Source organism: Lemur catta, chromosome 16 (assembly GCF_020740605.2).
Source record: "Lemur catta isolate mLemCat1 chromosome 16, mLemCat1.pri, whole genome shotgun sequence".
NCBI classification, from domain to species: domain Eukaryota; kingdom Metazoa; phylum Chordata; class Mammalia; order Primates; family Lemuridae; genus Lemur; species Lemur catta.
Window position 1 is genome coordinate 33,695,018 of NC_059143.1, and position 23,018 is coordinate 33,718,035.

The window sequence follows — 23,018 nt, forward strand, 5'->3', positions numbered from 1 at the left end:
TCCAAGGTTTTCATGAGTGGGAGATGTGTGTGTGTGGTGGGGAGGACCACTAGTACCTAGACCGTCCTTTATTCAATAATAACGAATGTTCTTTACTCCCTTGGATAACTAGAACAAGCAGATGGTACATGGGAGATAGTAGAGGTAATTAGTTTTTCTTCAAAACTTCTAAATTTATGGCTTTTTAAACTCAAGTACACTTCTACAGTCTATTGCCCTCAGCATGTATTCAGTCTCATGCATTTAGTGCTTCATTCATTTGGTACCTTGGAGGAATCTAATATTCCTCAAAGGGAAATGTTCCAGACATTTCTCAAAAGAAGACATACAAATGGCTAACAGGTACATGAAAAAAAATGCTCAGCAACACTAATCATTATGGAAATGCAAATTAAAACCACCATGAGCTATCACCATACACCTGTTAGAATGGCTTTTATCAAAAAGATGCAAGAGAACAAGTGCTGGAGAGGATGTGGAGAGAGGTGAACATTGCTGCTGGGAATGCAAATAGTATAGCCATTCTGGAAAATGGTACGGAGGTTCCTCAAGAAACCAAAAACAGAACTACCACACATCCAGTAATCCCACTTCGGGGTATATACACCCAAAAGAACTGCAGTCCATTATGTTGCAGGGATAACTGCACTCCCGTGTTCACCACAGCATTAGTCACAATAGCCGAGAGATGGAAACAGCCTAAGCGTCCACCAATGGATAAATGAATAAAGAAAACGTGGCATATATACACAATAGAATCCCATCCAGCCTTAAAGGAGGAGAAAATCCTGTCATTTTCAACAATGTGGGTGCATCTGGAGGACACTACGCTAAATGAAATAACCCAGGCACAGAATACTATTAGGATTTCATATATTTCTCACTGAATCAATATTTATCAAACAAACACTGAGAATATGAGTTTATACCTTATAGTTGGGCAAAAAAGATGAGATCATATATGTCAAAGATTAATCAAAAATACTGGATGAGGTACAATCCAGACAAAAAGGAATGAGCTATTAAGCCATGAAAAGACAATTGTATATTATTAAATGAAAGAAGCCAATCTGAAAAGGCTACACATTGTACAATTCCAACTATACGACATTCTAGAAAAGGGAAAACTATGGAGATAGTGAAAGATTAGTGGTTGCCAGGGGTTGAGGGGAAGGAGGGATGAACAGGCAGAGTGCAGAGGATTTTTTGGATGGTGAAACTACTCTGTATGATACTCCAATGGTAGATACATGTCATTATCCATTTGTCCAAAGCCAGAGAATATGCACCACCAACAGTGACCCCTAATGCAAATTATGGGCTTTGGGTGATGACGATGCGTTAACGTAGGCTCATCAATGACAACAAGTTTGTTCCTCTGGTGTGGGATGTTGAGAGTGGGGAGCAGTGGCTCTATGGGAACTCTACTTTCCACTCAATTTTTCCGTGAACCTAAAACTGCCCTAAAAAACAAAGTCAGTTAAACAAAATCTATTACTAAAAAAAAAAAAAAAAACAAAACTAGAAGACATATTGTTAATGCTATGACTAAGGGCCACACAAACACATGGCAGCCAGGCAGGTGCACCCCTTGGATTCCCCTTCACACAGCACTTGCTGATCCAGCTGCAGCACCTTTAGGATCCACCGTAGCATCTGAGTTGAGGCCACACTCTTCCCAGGCAGCCAAGGACTGAGCACAGGCCTGGCCACTGCTGCCCAAGGAGGGGCTCCTCGATGAGGAATTTTTATACTAGAACTGCCCCCTGGGATGGTGGATACTTAGAGCTGCATGGCAGTCTGAGGCTCTTCCTTCTCCCTCTCCTTTCATAGGCATCAGACCTGCATGAGGTCTGCAGGCTTTCCCTGTCTGCTCCTGCTCCCATCCCTCTTACCTTTATCCCAAATGAATCTCTGGAATTCTAATTCCATCATGCTGTCTGCTTCCCAAAGACCCAAACTACAACAATGCACTATGAGGTTTCCGAGGCAGGAGAGAAATGTATGAGCACAACGCATATGCAGGAGAACATAAAGGGCCTGGGGCTTCATCCAGGTGGTGGAATCCACATGAGCAAACAAGCAGTAGAGGGAAGGTCCAAGGACTTTTAGGAACAGTAAATAGAGCAGTATGGCCGGAATGCAGTGTTTCCTTATGAAAACCATCACACAACATTGTTGAAGTGCACTGCGGCCAGACACATTTGAATGCTGAGCTAAAATATTACATTTAAAAGCGTCTGAATAAGACCATCACAGGAGATAAATAGTATTTTCAGAAAATTAATCTAGTAAATAGGCACAGAAACTGGAAATAGGAAAAACAGGAGGCTACTATAAGAATCTCGGTTGGCTGGACCTCATATTCTTATAAACCTCCCAATATTAAACATTTAGACACTAGGTAAAATGTAACATCTCTGAGAAAGCATATCTGGGTACACTCAGTGAGTAAATGCACCAGGGGCCAGAAGCAAAGAGAAACTAGGAAACCAGGGTGCTGAGCTAATGCTAAAGCCAATCGCCCTAGGACTATTTGTTACGCTCTAACAGCACAAGGAGACAGAAGGCAAGGTCTTCTAAAGACTATATCCTTGTGGAAAGGAATGATTGAGGGAAAAGAGGAAACTTCTCTGATTTAGCCTGGACCCCAACTCAGGGAAGAGAAAAAAGGTTACTGTGGGAATTGGGGCCTGCATTCAAGTGAGTCTTGGGTTTGATTTCATGTGACCTGTAGTGTGGGCAAGCCCAAGTCAAGAAATTAAGTAGATCCAACTGCCAACAAATGTAGATCTTCTCTGGAGGCCTTACATACCCTCAGCATAGAACTTACGGTATTCCCATACGTAATGTCTCTCTAAATATGAGCTCACAATACAAAATTACAAAACACACAAGGAAATAAGGCTCCAAGAATAAGAGTCCAAAGGAACATCAAACAGCAGCATAAGGCACCCCACACACAGGAACTTCAGAGAATAGAATATGAATAGAATAAAATATGTGGATCATAAAGTAAAGTAAGCATGTTTAAACATTTTAAGGAAATAAAAATTAGAATTTTAACAAGAGAAAGAAATCCGATTCTACCCAAAAAAAGATCAAGGTAGATTTGAAAAACAAACAAATACATCTTCTAGCCCCAGTGGCTCATGCCTGTAATCCCAGCACTTTGGGAGGCCAAGGCAAGAGAATCGCTTGAGGCCAGGAGTCTGAGCCCAGCCTGAGCAACATAGCGAGACTTCGATTTAAAAAAAAAAAAAATAGATCTTCTAGAAATGGAAAATATAATCACTGAAACTAAAAAGTCATTATTTTACGCAAACCTAGATAGACAGATCTCAAGAAATCACCCAGGATAAAGCACAAAAGACAGAAAATACAAAAAAGAGGTTAAGAGTCATGGAGTATAGGATGAAGTTCAACACACAAGATAGCAGTATGTGAAGCGAGAATGACTACAGATTTTCCATAACTGACAAACTCAGACCAACCTCATGAAAAAAATAAACAGTATAAACTTAACACTAAGTTTAACTGTATTAGTGACCTTTCTTCAGTCACAGCTAACTGCCTATTAACTAAAATTAAAGGAGGAAAGCAGAAGCACAAGGGTGACTAAATGGCTTAAGAAAAAAATGAAAATTAACCCAACACGACATCTTCTTACCTTTAAAACTCTCATGCAGTAAGTCAATACAGTCGGTGAACAACTGCACAATGCTTGAGGCCACCACAGCATCACTCTCCAGCCAAGGGTAATATCGTTGTTGGCTGCTTTAAAGAAAAGAAACACACACTTAGAAATGAAAGCACCCATGATTAAATCACTCAAGGATAGCCTAAGTCCTAGAAAACCCCTCCATGAGGTAGCCCTAATATATATTTAGACCACTTCAAAGGCTGTAAATATCTATCTAGAGGTAAATTGTGGCTTGTAACATCAACCATTTTATTTTCTCTACTTTCTAACCTTTATTTCAATGCAATTAAGTTTTAGAAGTATGCTATCTCAATAACTCTTAAATTAATCTCTTTTTACACTGAATGTAGATCTTTGAACATCCTGGTTACATTTCAAATGCCTTAGAAAACACCTTAAGGTGGCTTCGACAAATAGTTGTCTTTACCCTAAGCATAAAAAACAAAAAATAAAATCCACGTAACAAAAGGATGGCCAAAAATTAACAGACAGGAAACAGCCAAAGAAATTCTCTATACAAAAATTTTAATTGCTGAATCTGATCCAAAAATTTCAATATCAAAATAAGCTCCTAAGCCAGATGCGGTGGAGCGCCTCTAACCCAGCTGCTCAGGAGGCTGAGGCAGAAGGATCACATGAACCCTGGCGTCCAAGGTCAGCCTGGGCAATATAGTGAGACCTCATCTTTAAAAAAAAAAAATATCCACTAATTCTTTCTGGACATAAACAAGCAGCCGGCACTATGGTCAGCAGTCTATACATAGCCACTATAAAATTCTGAAGCTTACAGATTACTCAAGGACAGCCCGCTAGCAAAAGCAAAGATCCAGAGCCTTTCCCATTTTCCCTAAGTGGCTCTTGAAACAACATGGATTAATGCTAAGAGTCCTGAAACAGAAGTCAAAGACTGGAGCTCTAGTCCCAGCTTTGGCACTAAACCAACCAGCTGTGAGACTTGAGTATGACATTCACGTTCTCTGAGTCTTGGGATCAAATCATTGCTTTTGAAGACGTGTATAATGTGATGTCTACCACTCTTGCAATTTTTATAAAACTCCTAACAAGTTTACCTAGTTCTGTATGTATATTTTTAGGGAAAAAAAGACTCATAGGCAACTCACTGCATTTGGACAGCTCCACACCTCAATATACTTCAAATGCTTATGTAATAACACTTTGATTTAACTGCAGAGTTCCAGGTTTAAAGAGTAATTCCCCCCCCCAATAATTTGATAGCCAACTTAGTTGCAAAAAATAACTGATAGTAGAGAAAATTAAATTAGTCCCATATTTTATAGTGTTTGTTATATTATCAATATCTAAGAGAAATGTCAGTAGCATCCATTTTTATGAAATTAAATACCAAAGCTCATTCAACTTCTTTATTGTGGAAAACTGGAAATAAGAGCCCAGTTCTGCTCAAAAATTAATATCAAGACAACATCTCTGATCACCCAGATTAGCAATTCCATAAATAAAAAATGTCTAAAGTTTTGTAAAGAAGCATTTGCTAAATTTAAATACACTAAAAATTAAATCTGTGAACTCCTCACCTCTACCAAATACCTGTAGAATTATACATCTACAAATCTCAAAGGAATCTGAATATCTGAAAAACTATTTACCTTTCATTGTCCTCTAAAACCAGGATCCATGGCTTAAAGAGCTGAATGATTACTGAATGGAGAGATCTAAGCACTAAAACAAAGCAAAATTTTTAGACACAAGAAATAAGCTCATCTTTTGTTGATATCACTAACATACATTTTTAAAATAAATGCACAAATATTCAGAATGCTTTCCTTAGTGAGACAAATAACAGAAAGAAAGAGTTGGAGATTGAAATCCATGTCTTTGTACCCCACCTTGCGAAGGAGGGGCAGCGTGAGTTGTAGCAAGCATTCTCCATTCACTATACAATGAATTTAGGTATAATACAGACATGGGCTCACACGTGTTCTACATGCTTTCTATTTTCTCTCCTTGACATTCAATATAAATCTCCTAGTGTCTATTTAAATCTCTTCCATTGGAAGGTCAAAACACCTAGCTCCACATTGCACTGAAAGTATATTACCTGTTTTGCTGCTGGCAGATGGGTCTTGGGCCAAGTAGGCCATTTCTGAGTCAATCAGCCTTTTCACAAGATAGCCCAAGAGTGTGTTCACATCAGCCACGTAAGGACTCCATTTTGAGAATAAACCAAAGCTTTTAAAGTCCAACTTGGATAACCGAAGCTTATAGAAAAAGTCTGAAAGCCACTGTATAGTCTCCATTACCTGGAAGAGATGACCCATCAAAAAATGCTTGCTGAATGTCTACTTTTAGCACAGTATGATGACACACTGTGGTGGGGGTACAGTAGGTCTTTGACTTTATAATAGAGTTTCAAAGACATAAAACCTATGAAGAATAAATCAATGGATTTCAAACTCTTTTCTAAAGCAGCAGAATCATTATTTCAAATAAATCCTCATGTGAACGAATTCAGATATAATTGATAAAACCCACAGCTCCGTGGGACACTGCATCACAGAAACTCAACGAGTGGTCTCAAGGTTGAATCAGATGGGCCACGGTTGGCAGGAAAGGTTTTCACAGGTGGAGCCCCTGCCCTGGTCTTGGGTAGATGGGCAAGAATTAGACTCAGGGGAATGAAAGAAACGATCTGGGTAAAGAGGACATGGGGGAAGCAAAGGACAAAGAAAAGCATAAGGCTCTCTTAAAGATAATGCATAAAAGTATTCCAAATGTTTAAAAAATAATAGCGAGGGAAAGGGAAAAGAATGCACAAACACATCAGAGACCAAAAGCTACACACCTGCTTGTCTGACAAGAGAGCATCTGAAGAGCTCACAAGCACGGTGCTCTCGGCAGGAGCTGCCCCCTGCTGGCAGCTCGGGGCGCAGCAGCCCAGGGCTCTCAGAGTAGCCTTCCAACACTCCGGGCTCAGCAGCTGCTCCGCAGAGCCTACGGGCAAGGGCAAGGAAGAGCAAGTCAGCATCTTTCCCAAACTAACTTTTTCATCAAAGAACACATGTACTTTACAAAGGAATAAAAATCAAGTAAAATCCCAAAACAAACTCACAGGGATACCTGGAGTGAAGAGACTCAAGAAAGGAGAACCTATGAAAAGAACTGATCGACTGGACGTTTGATCTTCCTTGTTCCTGGTGACCCTGTGGTAGAGAGTGCTGCTGAAGCCAGTGGAGCTGGACTCAGGGATGAGGAGACCAAACCCTTCAACCCTGACTAGGGAATGGTGACAATGCCATTCTCCTGGCTGGAAGACCACAGCTATCTATGGGTATGAGAAAGACAACAGTGACAGGATGAGGGAGACGGGGTGCATTCTAGACTCTCATGAAGGAGTCTCCTACTAGCCCTAAAATTCCACTCCTACAATGGACAAAACCTAGATCAAGACCCCCAGAGGCAACATTGAAAAGTGGAGTCTACCAGCCAGTATTCCAAATACTCCCAACTCTGCTACTTACAAACCTCCCATGCCAGAGGATAGGAATAATATCTCCTAAAGTTCTTTCCACCATAGGAGGGGGAAGAGAATGAAATAGGATAACAGAGGTTTACTGGAAGTCCAAGGGGAAGGATGATAAGGCCAATTGCAGTATGTCAAGTGTAGGGTATCCAGGGGACAGTGACGGATCAATGTCCAATGGCTACTGGGATCTGGACCTTAGGACAGTGGCCTGGAAATCAAGCTATTGCTGTGGGAGTCATGCAAATCTGGATGATGGCAGTGAAGCCAGGGAAAACAATGGGCTCCCGCAGGGAGAATGAATATGGTAGAACAGTGGAGGACGGAACCCTGGGAATACCAATATGGTAGCCAGGGAGGGATGGAAAATCAGGAGGCTACAGGTCATGGAATCTGAGAGATGTGATATTGCTATTCTTAAGCCTATAACTGAATTACTTTTCCTGGTAAGTATAAATTTCCTGCTAAATGCAATTCAATGGTGGTCTATATGAACAGTTTATAATCTCTTTAAAAGGTTTCATGGAAAAACTAACACTACATACTTGATCAAATTTTGAAAGTTTAGAACAAAAGTTAGGTATGCACATATTCATTAAAATTCATATAAATATATTTCTCTTCTACCACTCTCCACCCACTCTGCAACTTGTCTCTGTAGTAAACAATTAAAACTTGAAGGGCTTTGAAAATGAAAGACCATACATTTCAGGATCCTTCAGATAAAGCAATACACTGGATCATTAACTTAGCCATTAACAATTCCTATTAAGTAACACAAAGATTTGGGAGGAGACCAGACCAGATGAGACTAGACGAGGAAGAGAAGACGAGACCAGACAAGGAATAGGAGACCAGACCGGACAAGGAAGAAGAGACCAGACCAGGAGAGGAGATGAGACCGGACAAGGAAGAGGAGACCAGACTGGATGAGGAAGAGGAGACCAGACCGGATGAGGAAGGGAGTGCTAAGTTCTTAATATGCAATACCTCATTCAGACCTTATAAGCCATCTTATAAGATACGTCTTGTTCTTTTCCTTGTTTACAAATAAGGAAACTAAGGTTTAGAGAAGTTATATAATCTGTCCAAGGTTAACACCTTAACTCATGAAACTGAGAATCAAAACCAGGCCTGACTCCAGAGTCTCTGATCTTAGCCATTATGCAAGTCAGATACCTTCTTTCTGCCTACATGGTTGTTCCCACAGCTTCCGGCAAAGCTGTCCTCAGACTGGCCCTGGGGCTGAGCCACAGCTGCTGTCCTGGTGATTTCCAACCCTAGATTTTACTTTTACTGTGGATGAGGGGAGGCACACAGTCCTGGGCTGTAGGGCAGAAATTGAGCTTCTTGTGCTGTTCTGATCTGGACACAAGAGGGTGAACTCTGAGCAGGCATCTCTTGCACTAGGCCTCACTTGCCCCATCGGTAACATGGGAAGAATAATCCTACTCCTGGTGCCTGCCAAAAGTGCTCTTTTTTGAGATCATATATGGAAGAAGTCTGCATAAAGGATTAGCACTTATTAGACTACGTATAGATCTAGTCCCCAACCAAAGTTCCAGACTTAATTCTCAAAAGTTCCCAGCAAACTTGGAAAACCTCCAAAGGATCCTCACCTCCCTGCCTTTGTTCATGCCTTTCCACGTATCTCTGAAACGCCTCCTCATCTTCACCTACCATAACCCTACCTATCCAAAAGGCCTAGTTCATAGGCTTCCTCCTAGAAGGTGTTTGTGGACGCCTGTCCTTGAAGTGATCCATTTCTCCTAGCTAATCTTTGGCTGTAAGCACCTAAGACAGGCATCACTCCTCGCCTTACCATATAATTACTGATGTATAGGACATCTCCTCTATGGAGGACATGAGTTGGTTTTTGCTTGCCTAGTATCTTCTCCCCCAGTTGAGTAACAGCAACTAGATTTTCCTCTGGTGAACAACCTTCCCTCACTTTTACTCCACATGATTTGGATGGGGTCAACCCCACTTCCAAATCCAGAGATAGGCATGTGACGTAGACCTATTCAGAGTTACTATAATGAGTTCAGTGAAGGTCAGGTGACTCAATTAAAAGCATTGAGAATTACTCCTAGGATTTTTGCTAGGACCATTGGCATAAAAGCTATATTTTTGCTACAATTAGTTGTAAATATAAAGCTGTGAGGGGCTTTCACACGGAAAAAAAAAATTCCTGAGAATGAAGCCACCCAAGAGCCAGTTATAGAGAGAGACCTAACCTGGAGAATAACATTGTTGGAAACCCTTGGATCTTAGATTCAGCTATTCCTGAAATTATTAATCAAAGTAACCTGCCTAAGACAAATAAATTCTGTCCCCTGCCTACATTCTTTTTTTCCTTTTAAGCTAGTTTGTGTTGGGTTTCTATAACGTAGAATTGAAAGATAGGAACATATCCTCAATTTGTTTATGAACTTTAGGGGGCCAAAGGCCTGATCTCTTTAACTTTATATCTCTTTGCATGGTCCCTGGTAAGACAGAGGGTCCTCGAGGTGTGATGATTGATTCTTTCAATCTCACTTGAGCAGCTACAGTGAGTTGAACTAATCACTGGAACCACAAGGAATAATTAGACATAGTCCTTGCCCTCAAGGACTTCTGACTTTAGTACGAGGAGGTATAAAAATGAACACTTTATAATATAACTTGGGCTGCAATAGAAATCTGAGCAAATTTTTGTGGGATTCCAGAGGGTTGGAGGTTTGGGGAGATGGGATGTGGGAAGGCTTCTCAGAGGAGGTGACATCTGAGTCAAGCTCTTAAAGAACAAATACAAGTTCCTAGGCAGAGAAGTGGGCATGGGGAAAAGGTGTCCCAGGGATGAGGTATTCCAGGTGGAAAGAACAAGATTATATAGTAATAATTATAAAATTAATAAGAAAAACAAAAACAAACAAATAAAAAACTTTCAAAACCTACTGGCCTGTCTCTAAAAGTCAAAGGTGTTTATCACTACCTTACACCCATGCTTTAATATGCATAGTTCTAACCTTACTTTCCCCCTCCATCCCCCGACCCCCACTCATGGAAAAGCTCCCTTCCTTTCAACTGGTACCAACTCCTTGAGAGCAAATTCTTCAGTTTCTTTATTCAAGCCTACCATTCCATGTTTTAACAGCAACGTATGCTTGTGAAATACTAACTGGAAAAAAATACCTGTTTAAACTTGTTTATGGTAGATTTAAAAAGTAGGAAAGTTGGTAGAAGTTACTGAAAAAACTCTATGTTGCCCAAGTTAAATATCACTTAAAATACTAATAATATTTACTATATACAGAGATTTTTCTGTTCATTCATGCATCTTCATTGCCTGGCACATCATAAGCACTCAAATATTTGCTGAATGAATGAATGAATAACTTGTCAAAATTAACAAGGGATACCCTAACACTGTGATTTATATTGAAAACACCATGTACTGTAAATGTTTATTTAATTAAAACTCAATTGGATAAAAAAAAAAAGTAACACAAAGATTTGATATAAAGTAAAATTTAGTTTTCCATTACATCTATAAACAGTATGAGGTTTGCATGAAAAAAGTAAATACTATTTCATTTATCAAATTTCAATAAAATTACTGCCTAGTGAAATTCCAAAAATAAAAAAGCTTACACCATTCATTCTTCCTCTAACCTCTAACACTTCTGTAGAAAACTGCAGGAAGAGGGGATAGGAATAGTGAGAATGTGGAAAGTTTAATGCTGTTCTTTCCCTTGGCAAATATAAATACAGTCTAACATTATATAAGGATAAAATTCATTTGCAAAAAACCAGAGTCAAAAAATTAGAAGGGAGAAAAATTCCCAAAACGTATTTACTCTTTGCAACTACAAAGAAACCAAGTTGCATATTAAACATATTGTAAAGGTACAACTTCCATCCCTGACCACATCTGTCATCTGTATTATAGGCAAGCCCTCTCCCACCCCACCCCACTTTAGGACTGCTGCAAAGTCAAGGTAAAGAGGTGGGTGCATGACCGTGGAACTCCAACACCAAGCACTAGGTGCCGCCTTACCCAATTAGAGCCCATTCTAACATTTAGGACAGTAATTGACCATTTTTACAGATAACTTTTTGGGCATTGTTCAACCAGCCCTTTAGGTGATGATTAGTGACTAAACTCCTGTACTCATATTTTTACATTTTTAAATGACATCTGTAGAATGGAAAATGTGATATTCAATATTCACTGAGATCTAGTTAGTCACAATTAAATGAAGACACTTACTTTGCATCAGCAGCCTGAGAATGTCACTGTACTGGTCAGGGAACTGGTAGAGAAGAAGGAAAGTCCAGTGCTTACAGAAAAGATTAAATGGCATCAAAATATCCTCATCTGGTTCAAGGCCCCAGGCAGTAAGTGCCAAATGAATGGACTCCAGCAGCCTGGTACGATCAGACAGAGGAGGTTTAGTGGCGTTTAACCATTGCTTAAGATCGAACTAAAAAGAAAAAGAAACGAGAAGCGTTTTATTTATACTAGAAAATTAACTGAAGTAGAGAGAGCTGTCTGTGTAATATTTTATAAAAATTGAAACTAAAGTGTACATAAGTGCATAAAAGAATATAAGAAGTTTGCTAATTGATGCCATTTCGACTTCACTCTCTGGGATCTCAGAGGCAGAGTTTCCTTAGCTCTGTGTGCTTTTCTTATAATTTAAAAACCTTACTAACTATTCATTATTGGTTTATAATTTTATTCTGTTCCTGAAAGATCCATGAATTTCTATCTATCTTATTATAGCAAGTTTCTTCTGCAAGACCTGAATTAGAACTTTGTAGTTCTCTTCTACTGGTCACAGTGCCACAAACAAGCAGCCACTTTGTGGAACTGTCTCAATTTAACAGCTGAACAATTTTTCTCAGTCTATGTCAATTACCTATCTACTTCAGTTAATAAGAATTTAGACTGTTGATATTACCTTCCAGAATCGCAAACTATAAAACATGTTTTCCTCCATTACAAACTGAGATCAGCCTCTAGGCTCTAAAAAAATGCCAAGGTTTTCATTTTTTACTATTATTTTCAGATGTCAGAGAAATACAATGGAAGGCAAAATAGCTAAGACTCTAAAATTCTCAACTAGTTAAGTAAATTCATTGCTTTGGTCTAACAGAGTTAATATTCTATTCAGAATAAGGACAAAGGCAATTTGCTTAGATCTGGCTTATTCTAAATAGGAGAGACCCTACCATATTACAACTCTTTTATCAAACACACTTTAGGCACAAATTCAAGATAAATTTAAAAGAAGAATATACTTAACTACTATTATGAATATTTTCAAATCTGTATTAAGTTTTTAAAGAGGGCTTGGGAACCAGGTCCTTTTCATGCTATGTGGAATAAGACTATCCTACACAACACAACCAACACCCCACCCCCAAAAGGGCAAACTGTGGGGTCAGGCTGCTCAAAGATCATGCAAAATGTGAAAAAGGCCTCTCAGCCTAGGATCTACCTGCAAACAAAACTCCAGAGGTCCTTTCATTTCTATGGAGTGGGAAGCAACAATCATTTCTACATTGCAACAATGACATCAGGACTGAATGACACCTCACCTTGGTTAGCAGCATGAAAATCATATCGCTGTTGTCCTCACTTAGAAACTTCACCACTTTCTCATACAGCTGTATGAACTCTGCAGGAGCAGCATTGGGAGTGAAGAAAGGAGACAAAAGAGAGCAGAGCCTTCTATTCTTCAGAATGGTCTGGAGTACTTTTTTGCACTCTGATTTAGTGTCACTGATAAACACCTTGAAAAAAATAAAAAGAGAAACTGTCACCAAACTCTCCCTCCCCAACCTTAATTTAAGCAAGCAAGTTTTAAGGGTACTAAATAAGGTAAACAGAATTTTTTCTACATGAAAATATAAAACAATCAAAAGGTATCAAACATCAACATAGCTAAGCCTATCACTTTCAGTATAGGTAATATTAAAAATTCTGGAAAATCCATTAATCTAATTTGAACAAGCCATATAAAGAAAATTCTGAGTTAACTGCACTACAAAATTTTTAAGAGATTAAAATATTGGCGTGATTTGAATTCAAAAATTTGCAATGTGCCCACCATGATTACTAAGTATCCAGGATGGTGCTACATTACATCAAGAAAACAAAACTTCCAGGTTATACATTTTATTAAGATGTGCCTTTAATACCTTTCAAAAGCTAACTTTCACAATTGGTATATAATCAGGATAACTTCACTTTGTTTTAACTTGGTTCTTATGATAAAAAGTACTGGAATATAAATAAGCAAACATTTAATTAAGCTCAGGGTCAGGAAGGCTCTGATAAGGTTGACCACAGGCAGAAATAATAAAGGACAAGGCTGATGGATTTGAACATATTAAAATTTTAACTTTTATAAAGCAAAAAGCATCAGAAAATTTTAAAGAAAAAAATGACAAACTAGAAAAATGTATTTACAGAACATTCCAGAGAGCAGGTTAACAGTCTGAGGAGCTCTTTCAAAGCAATCAGAAAACAAGGAACTCCAACAGAAAATGTGCAAAGGACAACCAGCAATTCACAAAAATATATGCAAATGGCCAATACACATAGAAAAAGACATACAACTTAACAAGTACTTAAAGCAATACAAACCAAAATAATGAAATAACCACTTCCCTTACCAGATTATCAAAACTTAAAAAGAATGATAATTCCTAATGTTGGTTATGATACAGAGAAGAATAAATTCAAACACTGCTATGATAGTGTAAATAGGCACAAACGTCCCAGGAGGACAGTGTGACAATATACATCAAATGCTATACAATACACATCAAATACACAATATATATCAAATCCCTTTGACATAGCAATCTTACTTCCAGGAAATTATCTTAAAGAAAATAGCCCAACAAGTTTCACGAAGATGTATGAGAATATTTGCCTCAGCCTTATTGTAGCAAAACAAACTACTTAAATACCCATCCAGAGAGCACTGGCTCAACACATTAAAATGTATCTGTGTCACGGAACACTATTCATTCAACATCATGATACAAATCTATATTTATTAACATGAAATAATGCCTAATGATGTGTTTAATGAAAAATGGAAGTTACAAAATAGTATGTGCTCATTTTTAAGTGTGTGTCTCTATCATGATATATCATGTTTACATATACACACACAGACACTAATACACATACATACACAAGACAAATTAATGAAATGTTAGCTATTTAACCAGCATCTCTACATGGTTAGGATGACGAGAAATTTTTCTTCTTTATACTTTCTATACTGTCTGCATTGCTGATAATAAGCACACATTAACTTTATAACCAGGGAAAAAACTTCTCAGAAAAAAATTAATTGTAATACCTGCTCAGCATCACTTCCTTATAAGGATCCAATAAATAAGTACTCATTCAACTGAATTTGGGTGAGAGTACACAGTTAATTAGTGTTCATATTTTTTTTTAAATAAGTGGTTTTCCTTTTTCTATGACATGTTGCATAAATCCAATATATTGCCCTTGGCCTTGTTAAAAATCCATATATTTAACTGTACGCCACACAGATAAATAAATGTTGACCAAAAATAGCAATTGGGAGGCAGCAGCTCTGGTGAGCTGGCGCGAGCACCACATGTTGCCCAAAGCCCTGGGACACAGTCTCAGCTCCAGCACTCACCAGCTGTATTCTTTCCACCAGTCCTTTAATCTTCTAGAGCCCAATTTGCTCATCTTTAAGATGGGAATGATATCAACCGCACAGAGTTACCATGAGGATGAAATAAAATAACGAACTGCAAAGTATTTTTATAAATGATAAAGAACTTCAGTAATGTTATTATTAACAACACCAACAACATGTGATAGAATCTGATGTCTCCCCAGATTTTCAAACATAAATGATAGCTCTTGTATGAGAAGCAGAATTCTGTATCAACAATTCTAATCACATCTTGAGAAGCCAACAATTCCAAGGGGCTTCTGACTTAAGACTCTGAACCTGCAACGTAAGTCTGAAGTCAGTACTGACTCTATCTAACGAATTCATTGAATCTCATCAAGGCTAAAAATACAGAATAATCTTACCTGTCCCAAGATCTCAATGCATGAAGTAAAGAACTGCCTTGTGGGGGGATGACGCTGCGTTTCATCGCTGACATAATCCACAACAGTGAAGAAAAGGCTAATGCCAACTTTCTGAACCCCAGGTGTAGGCTGCAACTTGTAGGCATTCACTAAGGCCCTGTGGGAAAATGTGGGTAAGACTACTGGTCTACAATAAAAGAATCCAGATTCATAAGGGTTTCTTTGAAACACTACAAGGCAATATTCTTAAGAGTGCTCAGAGCCCCATACAAATGTCTCTTTAGAAGTATTTCATGGGGTAAATATGTACCTTCCAATTTTATTTGACAACTTATTTTCGAAACATAGTAATGATTTTACGCTTTCCTAGGGGGAAAAAAACAGCTATAAGGATTAATTAACAGTCTTACCCTTACTCATATTTTATATAAAATTCATAATTTATTATTTAACTTTTTGTATTTCTTATAAATATGTATTTTAAACACAAGAACTCTGATTTCTCTACATTTTTAAAATCCAAAACACTGACTCAGGTTAAGCAAAATATTTTTATATAGAAGAAGATCCTAGAATAAAAATATCCCTTCTAATTCTCACACTTTTTTGAGTTCCTTTCCCAGTAAAAGAAGTATCAACCTTCTGTTCACCTGATCTGCTTCTCCCTCTCAAGCCCCCTGACCCAATCTCAACGTTCCCCTCCACACACCATCCCACTATACCGAGGGGATCAACTACTGGTACCAGAATGTGGTGTCAGTCACCTTAAAATAAAAGACAGCGAGTCAAACCACACCTCCCCAGTCACTTCCTGGTGGTTTTGGGGAGAAAGAGGAGGTGAGAATAAGCCACAAGGAAACCAAGTGAAAACCACAATGGCCAAATGCAAGTTAACAACTACACCTGAGACCCCTAATTCCCCCAAGCAATTACACTGTGAACTTTAATAATCTGAGTTGACAATGATGACTTCCTGGGTAAATGTGACTTTGACATAAAATTTAAACACTAAATCTCTCCATGATTGAATTTCAATGCACAGTAACATTTCATAATTCGGGGGTCAGCAAACTTTTTCTGTAAAGCGCCAGGTAGTATTTCATGCTTTGCAGGCCATAAAGTCTCTGTTACAACTACTCAGTTCTGCCCTTGTAACATAAAAGCCATAGACATTATAAATAAATGGGGATGGCTGTGTTCCAATAAAACTTTATAAAAATAAACAGAAGGCCAGATTTGGCCCAAGTAGTTTGTCCATCTCCGTACAAATTTAATTAATGGGTTGGGGGGTTAGTAGCATGTATGATTACTGTTAGTGATAAGAAAATGGTATTCAAAAATTACATAATTAGGATGTTAGCTTATTAAAAAAATAATAAAAAGGAGGAAAAAAAACTTACGTAATCAAGTTTTCTGCATGCACCGCAGCTTCCACAACGTTAAGTGACGGCGGTTTAGCAGCTTCTGCTTGCAACTGCTTCACTTCTTTTCGCAAACCATGAAGCTGTTGGCTTATTGCTTCATTCTTATTCATGCCTTCAAACTACCAAAAATTAAAGTGGTCAACAGCTTTTCTTCCCCCTCCATGTTTCCAGAACATATATTTCATTGCAAATACATTTAGCATATGATGAAGGGAATATTATTACAATTAACACCGTAATTTAACTCAAAACTCTCAGTTGAACCCGAGAGGGATGGGAAAAATTTATCAAAACACTATTCAGGAATCTCAGGTTTTCCAAGAAGAATCAAACTGAAATAGAATTATAAAAATATTTTTCATAAAATAAAATTTTTATTAAAATTTTATAAAATATCTTATAAAAATATCAAGATTTATATCTATATAGATTGCCTTAAAAACTGATACATTTTTGAATTATTAATGGTTCAAAGTCTTTTGTGGGATATATTCTATTTCACCTATGTTTTCATTCCCAAAATCCTCATCAAAAACAGACCCTAAGTCTTCCACCACTGAGGCTTTTCCTGAAGCATATCACACCTCCCCCAGCCTTAACCTTCTGTGTGCTCTCAATCCAACACACATGTCATTCACGTCCAAACACCTGGGCTGCATGAGTGCCCAGCAAAACAGATGCTATTAACAAAACAAGTGCCATTTTGACAGGAAGAAAAGATAAGACAAAATATGGAAAGTGCCCAAATCAATTGCATGCCAGGTAAAAGAGCAACTGGCTAATTCAGCAGTTCCTGAAAGCTAGTCTTTGATAAAGATTTTCACTGGTTCTCAGTAAAGTTGTGAAAACTAAAAAGAGTTTATTGACCTCTAAAAAAATACTAAAACTTATTTCAATGTAAAAGACTATCCTCTTTTAAGACTATGCATTTCTTACTTGATAGGGGCTGTTAACATATCCTTTCTCTAACTGATGGTGACCTATATGATAACTACTTTTGTTTGTGCATTTTTAAAGTCCTTTTTTGGATGTGGATAGAAGCAGAGGAAAGGAGAGGACATCCTAGGCCTCAGGCTGTGACACAAAGAACCCATGTGACAGCTGTGGGGGATGGGGGGACAGAGGCAGAGAGGAAGAGCCCAGCCAGGCTGCTGTCAGGAGCCAGGGGTGCAGAGTGCAATACAATCAGACCAAGGAACAGGAAGAGCTGTCTTGGGGAGACTCTGAATAGCAGGCTAGGAGTTTGGGCTTATCTTGCAGGTATAGCTGAGAACACTGAAAAGACAAGAACATTTAGAAGGCAGAAGTTTTAAATCCTACATTCTCCTCCCGTGATCTTTCCCAATCACATGGGTGATCTGCAGGGTCTACACTTTCCCTTTATATGCACCTGCCCAAACCCAGTGTCCAGCCACCACCACAATGATTACAGGTATCCTTTGTAAATACCGTCAACACTTAATTCACAGACTTATTCAACTGAGGCCCTTATGTCTCCTATGAGGCCCAGGGTTTTTACCATAAATTCCATATCAAAAGTTCCTGAAGGGCAATGGTCCATCTCTTTATTCTACTTCCCAGCACAGCATAACTGACAGTACATTGAGCCCCTACTTTTTATGATCGTGATGATAATAATAATAACTTTCTTCTATAAAACCTCACCAATATTTTATTCAAAATCTTTACAAAATTTCTTTGTAAAAAAAAATAAACTGTGTGAGATCAAAATGCATGAAAGTTAATACATAAGAACATACAATGTTAACAATAATTAATTTTTGCTATTGGAGAAATGAATGATAAAAATTTAAATTACTTGCATTAAACCACATAATAAATCAATATAAATATCTGAATTAAATCTGAAATCTTTCAAATAACAGACCAGTGTTTAATAGCCTAAAATGTGATTAGGAGTATGTGCAGTCAGCTTTTTTTGGTCCAATATGTCACTAACTACAGTTAGACTGGGACTTTGAGTGTCACAGAGTATCCTTGGCTGGCCTGGAAAGAAAGTAGCCAAACAGAAAGGAAAAACGAGAATCTGAAAGGAGAGAAGACAGTGAGAATGAAGGAAAACATAATAGAAAGACAAAGGAGATGAGGTCCACTTGATCAGGAAATGCAAAAAGACAGGACTAAAAACACTTTGTAAAACCACAGGACTAAAAGCCAAACTTTAAAACTGCCACCCTACACTGTACAAACTACTACAATAAAACCAACTAGTTCAGTAAAATTTGGGCACACTCACAAAAATAAAAAAAATCCCCAAATTATCACTATTTTCTAGTCTACTTATTTTTGTTCATTATTCCCAACACTGTTGAAAGTTTTTTCTCACTAGAACAGAGGTGAGAGTGATTGAATAACTACCAGCTCATAATTACAAGAAGTTGTAGACAATAGAACAAAGCAATATGGTGGAAGCCCCTCCACTTGACTCATTTTAAGTAGACAAAGAAATTTAAAAGCTGGACAAAGCATGTCCCTTCAGCAGGTTTTTATGATAATGTGAGGCCCTCTTTGGGTCTTTTCCGCCTTTCATTTCTAGAAATGAACAAATTTTTCACATGATAATAAATCAATCCTGGGTCCAGCAAACATGCCCCACAATACCAAACTACAACAAAAGGAACCTAATTATAAATCACCCCATTTCCTCAGGGAATATCACTGAATTATTAGAGGCTTCTACTAGAAAGGGAGAACACAGAAGAAGCACGTTTCATGTCCCATAAAATATATTTGGCATTTGTGTACCCCAAATGAGCTATACATAGTTCAAACACTTGCAGATGGCTGGAAATTTCCAGGACAGTCTTTCCCAGAAAAATTCTCTTAAGCAGCAAAATATTCTCAGGATATAATTTGAAATCTTTATAAAGGAGCCACTAAAAATTATATTTAACACAATAACTTCCATGTGAGTTGTATTTAACTCATGCTAGTTTTGAGCCCAAGGCCTTGTGAAGCACATGTAACTCACATGTCTCTTCACCTTGGGAACCACAAGAACTATTTTTCAAGTTGCATATGACTCACTCACAGAAAATAATAAAAAATAACAAATTTTTCATTAAATTAGAAAGGATCATTTTGTTTTCAAAGTTTTTATTCTATTTTCATAATAAAACACCATTGGCTCCAAGGAAAAACTTTTTTTCTACTGTGGCAATCAATGTGTTAAAATATAAAATTATCTCCCATGAAGCTAATTTTTAAAAATTGATCCAATCTGATCATGGATTCTCTAATCACTGAAAAAGATGGCAGTACTATCACATGGACACAAAGAGAAAATGGTATGTACACACGTTCATTTTTATGAGGTTAAACTGTCATGATCAGCTTTCTCAAAAATCATACTGCAAGTCTTCAAAAGCTTCAGCTGGAACACAATGCCTGGCAATATTGAATGGTCTTGAATTTAGATGATTGCAGGTTTGAATTCTGCCTAAGCCACCTGCTAGTCATGTGACTTTGGCAAGTCTTATAGCATCTCTGAACCTGTTTCTCTGAACTCACTCTCATTCTGTGAAGATTAAGTGGGATAATGTAAGCAAAGCAGCTAACATAATACCAGGGATATGAGAGTGCCCAAGCAAGTGACAAAAAGTACCCTGAACAGGGCTGGAAGGAAAGTGGTGTACTACAGTACAACCACCCTTACTGCCTTCCCAGATCAAATGCCTGGGAGATACTTGTATTAGAGTAAAAACACAAGATAAGCAGTATGTAGTATTTAAGTTGAGATTTGTATGGAAAGCATTAAGATGTTTAAACTGGCCGAGGGTAAGCATAAAGAATGAACTGCCAATTTCTAGTAGGAAAAAGTTCCAACTTCTGTGACATCTTTCACAGCCAAATAATATCTACAAAGTTCCAGAAAGTAACTAAAATCAGAGAACTCATTTGTGAAGGTAGCCTTATAGCTACAGTGGCCTGCCTGGTGGTATTTTCCACTGCAAGGTCCTAAGAGTTAACAGGTCAGGCTACCAGCCCTGCTCTTTGGCTGGGACAGCAAGTATTTACAACTCTTCACAGAGTGAGCTATCAGCCAGAGTTGGAAAAACATTTCTTTGTACTCTTCTCACTAGTCACTTATAAAAAAGCATTTTAGGAGAATTCTCTCTATATATAGAATTAACAGAATGGCACAGATATGTAGTTTCAAATGTGGAAAAATACCCTATTTGTAAAAAACACAGATTGGTAATGACATCCCATTTTTATTATAGCCGGATACACTTTCATTTTTTCCCTCCACTATCTCAAAACTTCACCCTAAATTGGCAAACTTTTCTTCCAGTTTTACTACTTTAGCAAGTGATCTTTCTTAAATACCTCTACCTCAGTCTTACTACAGCATTACTATTAAATATAATAACTGTTAAACAAAATACCAGAAGAAAACTAACTTTATAAAGTACCTGGGCAAAGATAACTCAATGTTTAGGAGTCACACATTTACAACAAAACACAGGAAAATAAGTTGGACTCTTCCTAAATTTCAGGTCAAATTTCTTAACTTTAGATGCATACGACTACGTTGAAAAAATCAGAAATAAGTTTTGAAGATAATGAAAAATATAGTAAGTAAAAAAAGTAATTTCAGAGAAAACATTCTGGAGAAAAGAGTCTCCCAAGGAAATTGATGAAGAATACACTAGAACAGTTAAAATGTGGATTAGCAGAAAAAGAAGGGAAATTTTTGAAAGACAACCCAGAGTGAGTAAAATAAATTTTCCTCAATTTCCAAAAGTTAACAAAAAAGAGCTATTTGTGTACAAAGGTATTCAGGTAGCAGGTAGTGCCCATCTCCAAGCGTTTCTTTCCCAGCTTTGGGAGCACCAAATTCACTGGCAAAAGGAGTCAAGAGTAGTGATTAAAGAGCACACGGGCTCTGGACCCAGACTGCTGGGGGCCTTCCTGGCCCCACCACTCACTGGCTGTGGCACCTCGGGTATGTAACTTAACCTCTCTGTGCCTCTGTTTCCTAATCTGAGAAATGAAGATAATGATAATAGCCACCTTGAAGGGTTGTTGGAAGAAAAAATAAGTAATGTAAAATGTTTAGACAGGGCCTGGCATAAAGTGCAAGAAGGTAACTCTGGGAGGCAGCTCATTTCAGTTGTGTTGTTGCGTGTCTCTCCTTTGCCTGCTGGCAGGCCCCCCCCAGCCAATCTGCTTCCCATACGTTCTTCCCATGTTTGTCTTCAGGGCTCCCTGCTGTCCACAGCACACAGCCAGAGCTCCCAGTGATCGTTCACACCAACCTGTCTAATGTGAGTTCCCAATATACTTGAAATAGACTGATCTAGCTCCTGACTCCTAAATGACATCATACCCACTCCATTATCACACTCCTTTAAGTGTATACAAACTAGCATCACCAAAATCTTTTAAGGATCAGGTTAAGCCCATCTAGGAATCTTCTCAATGATTCTGCTTTTCTTTGAAATCCTATTTAAATATCTGTCTTGTAGGACTTATCTGGCACTTAAGGAAATGTATGATTAGCCCTGTGTGTGTTTTTGCTCCCCTAAAAACCATTAAATGTCTCCGAACAAGGATCATGTGCTATATACTTCTTTTAATCTTTCTTAGTGATATGCCAATATTAGGGACTCAACTAAAATTCTCTAAATTATGAAGACACTTAAACAATCTTACCTGAACTGTTACAACTGCGGCTCCTTGGCATTTCTTACCGCTACTGCCTCTACACTCCAAATGCAGTGTGGTCTGCTCTTCTCGATTAACATACTGTTTGGGCATCGTGTCTAACAGCTCACCATCCAGGGCAACCTGTTGAGATTCCCGAAGAGCTGCAGTTCTGAAAGACATCATCAAGAGGTAAAAGAAAGTCTCAGGAAAGGTTATATGATAAGTAATGAAGGCTTCTGGTTACCCCCAGCCAACAATACAGCAAGACACAAGTATTCCATAGTAACAAAAGACCAAAAACATGTAAGCCAAGATTGACCCAAATCATCTCCCTGGCAGACGGGCTAAACAGAAAAGCTAAGAAATGAAGGAAATGCCTTATGGAAAAGTAGGACAACTTTTGAGCCAGAAACAAAGCTCCATTTAGAATCTGTGTTGTATCAACAATATTTTTTAAACAGACCCTTAAATATACAAGAACAAATGAGACTTTTATCATAATTTAATCATCCTAAAAGGGTGCATTAATTGTAAGTGCCAATGACTTTTTAGATATTAGCAACTCAATCTGAAATGTCAAAGACCAAGACAGCTAATTGTGTACATGGGTGTCAATACTGGTCTAACTGTATT

General features: G+C 38.0%; 1 protein-coding gene across 3 annotated transcripts in view; it reads right to left on the minus strand.

The window, feature by feature from the left end:
- The window catches only part of EPG5 (ectopic P-granules autophagy protein 5 homolog), an 87,678-nt gene that overhangs the window by 15,476 nt on the left and 49,184 nt on the right, over positions 1-23,018 (minus strand). For 2 of the 3 annotated variants that reach the window (XM_045527920.1, XM_045527922.1), the window contains exons 27-35: positions 22,392-22,554; positions 16,689-16,831; positions 15,289-15,445; positions 12,789-12,983; positions 11,455-11,668; positions 6,525-6,673; positions 5,781-5,982; positions 5,329-5,401; positions 3,671-3,777 (exon numbers count right to left, since the gene is read on the minus strand). In XM_045527920.1, coding sequence (XP_045383876.1) covers positions 3,671-3,777; positions 5,329-5,401; positions 5,781-5,982; positions 6,525-6,673; positions 11,455-11,668; positions 12,789-12,983; positions 15,289-15,445; positions 16,689-16,831; positions 22,392-22,554 — 1,403 coding nt within the window. The remainder of the gene's footprint in view (positions 1-3,670; positions 3,778-5,328; positions 5,402-5,780; positions 5,983-6,524; positions 6,674-11,454; positions 11,669-12,788; positions 12,984-15,288; positions 15,446-16,688; positions 16,832-22,391; positions 22,555-23,018) is intronic. The other variant, XM_045527921.1, reaches the window with a different exon arrangement.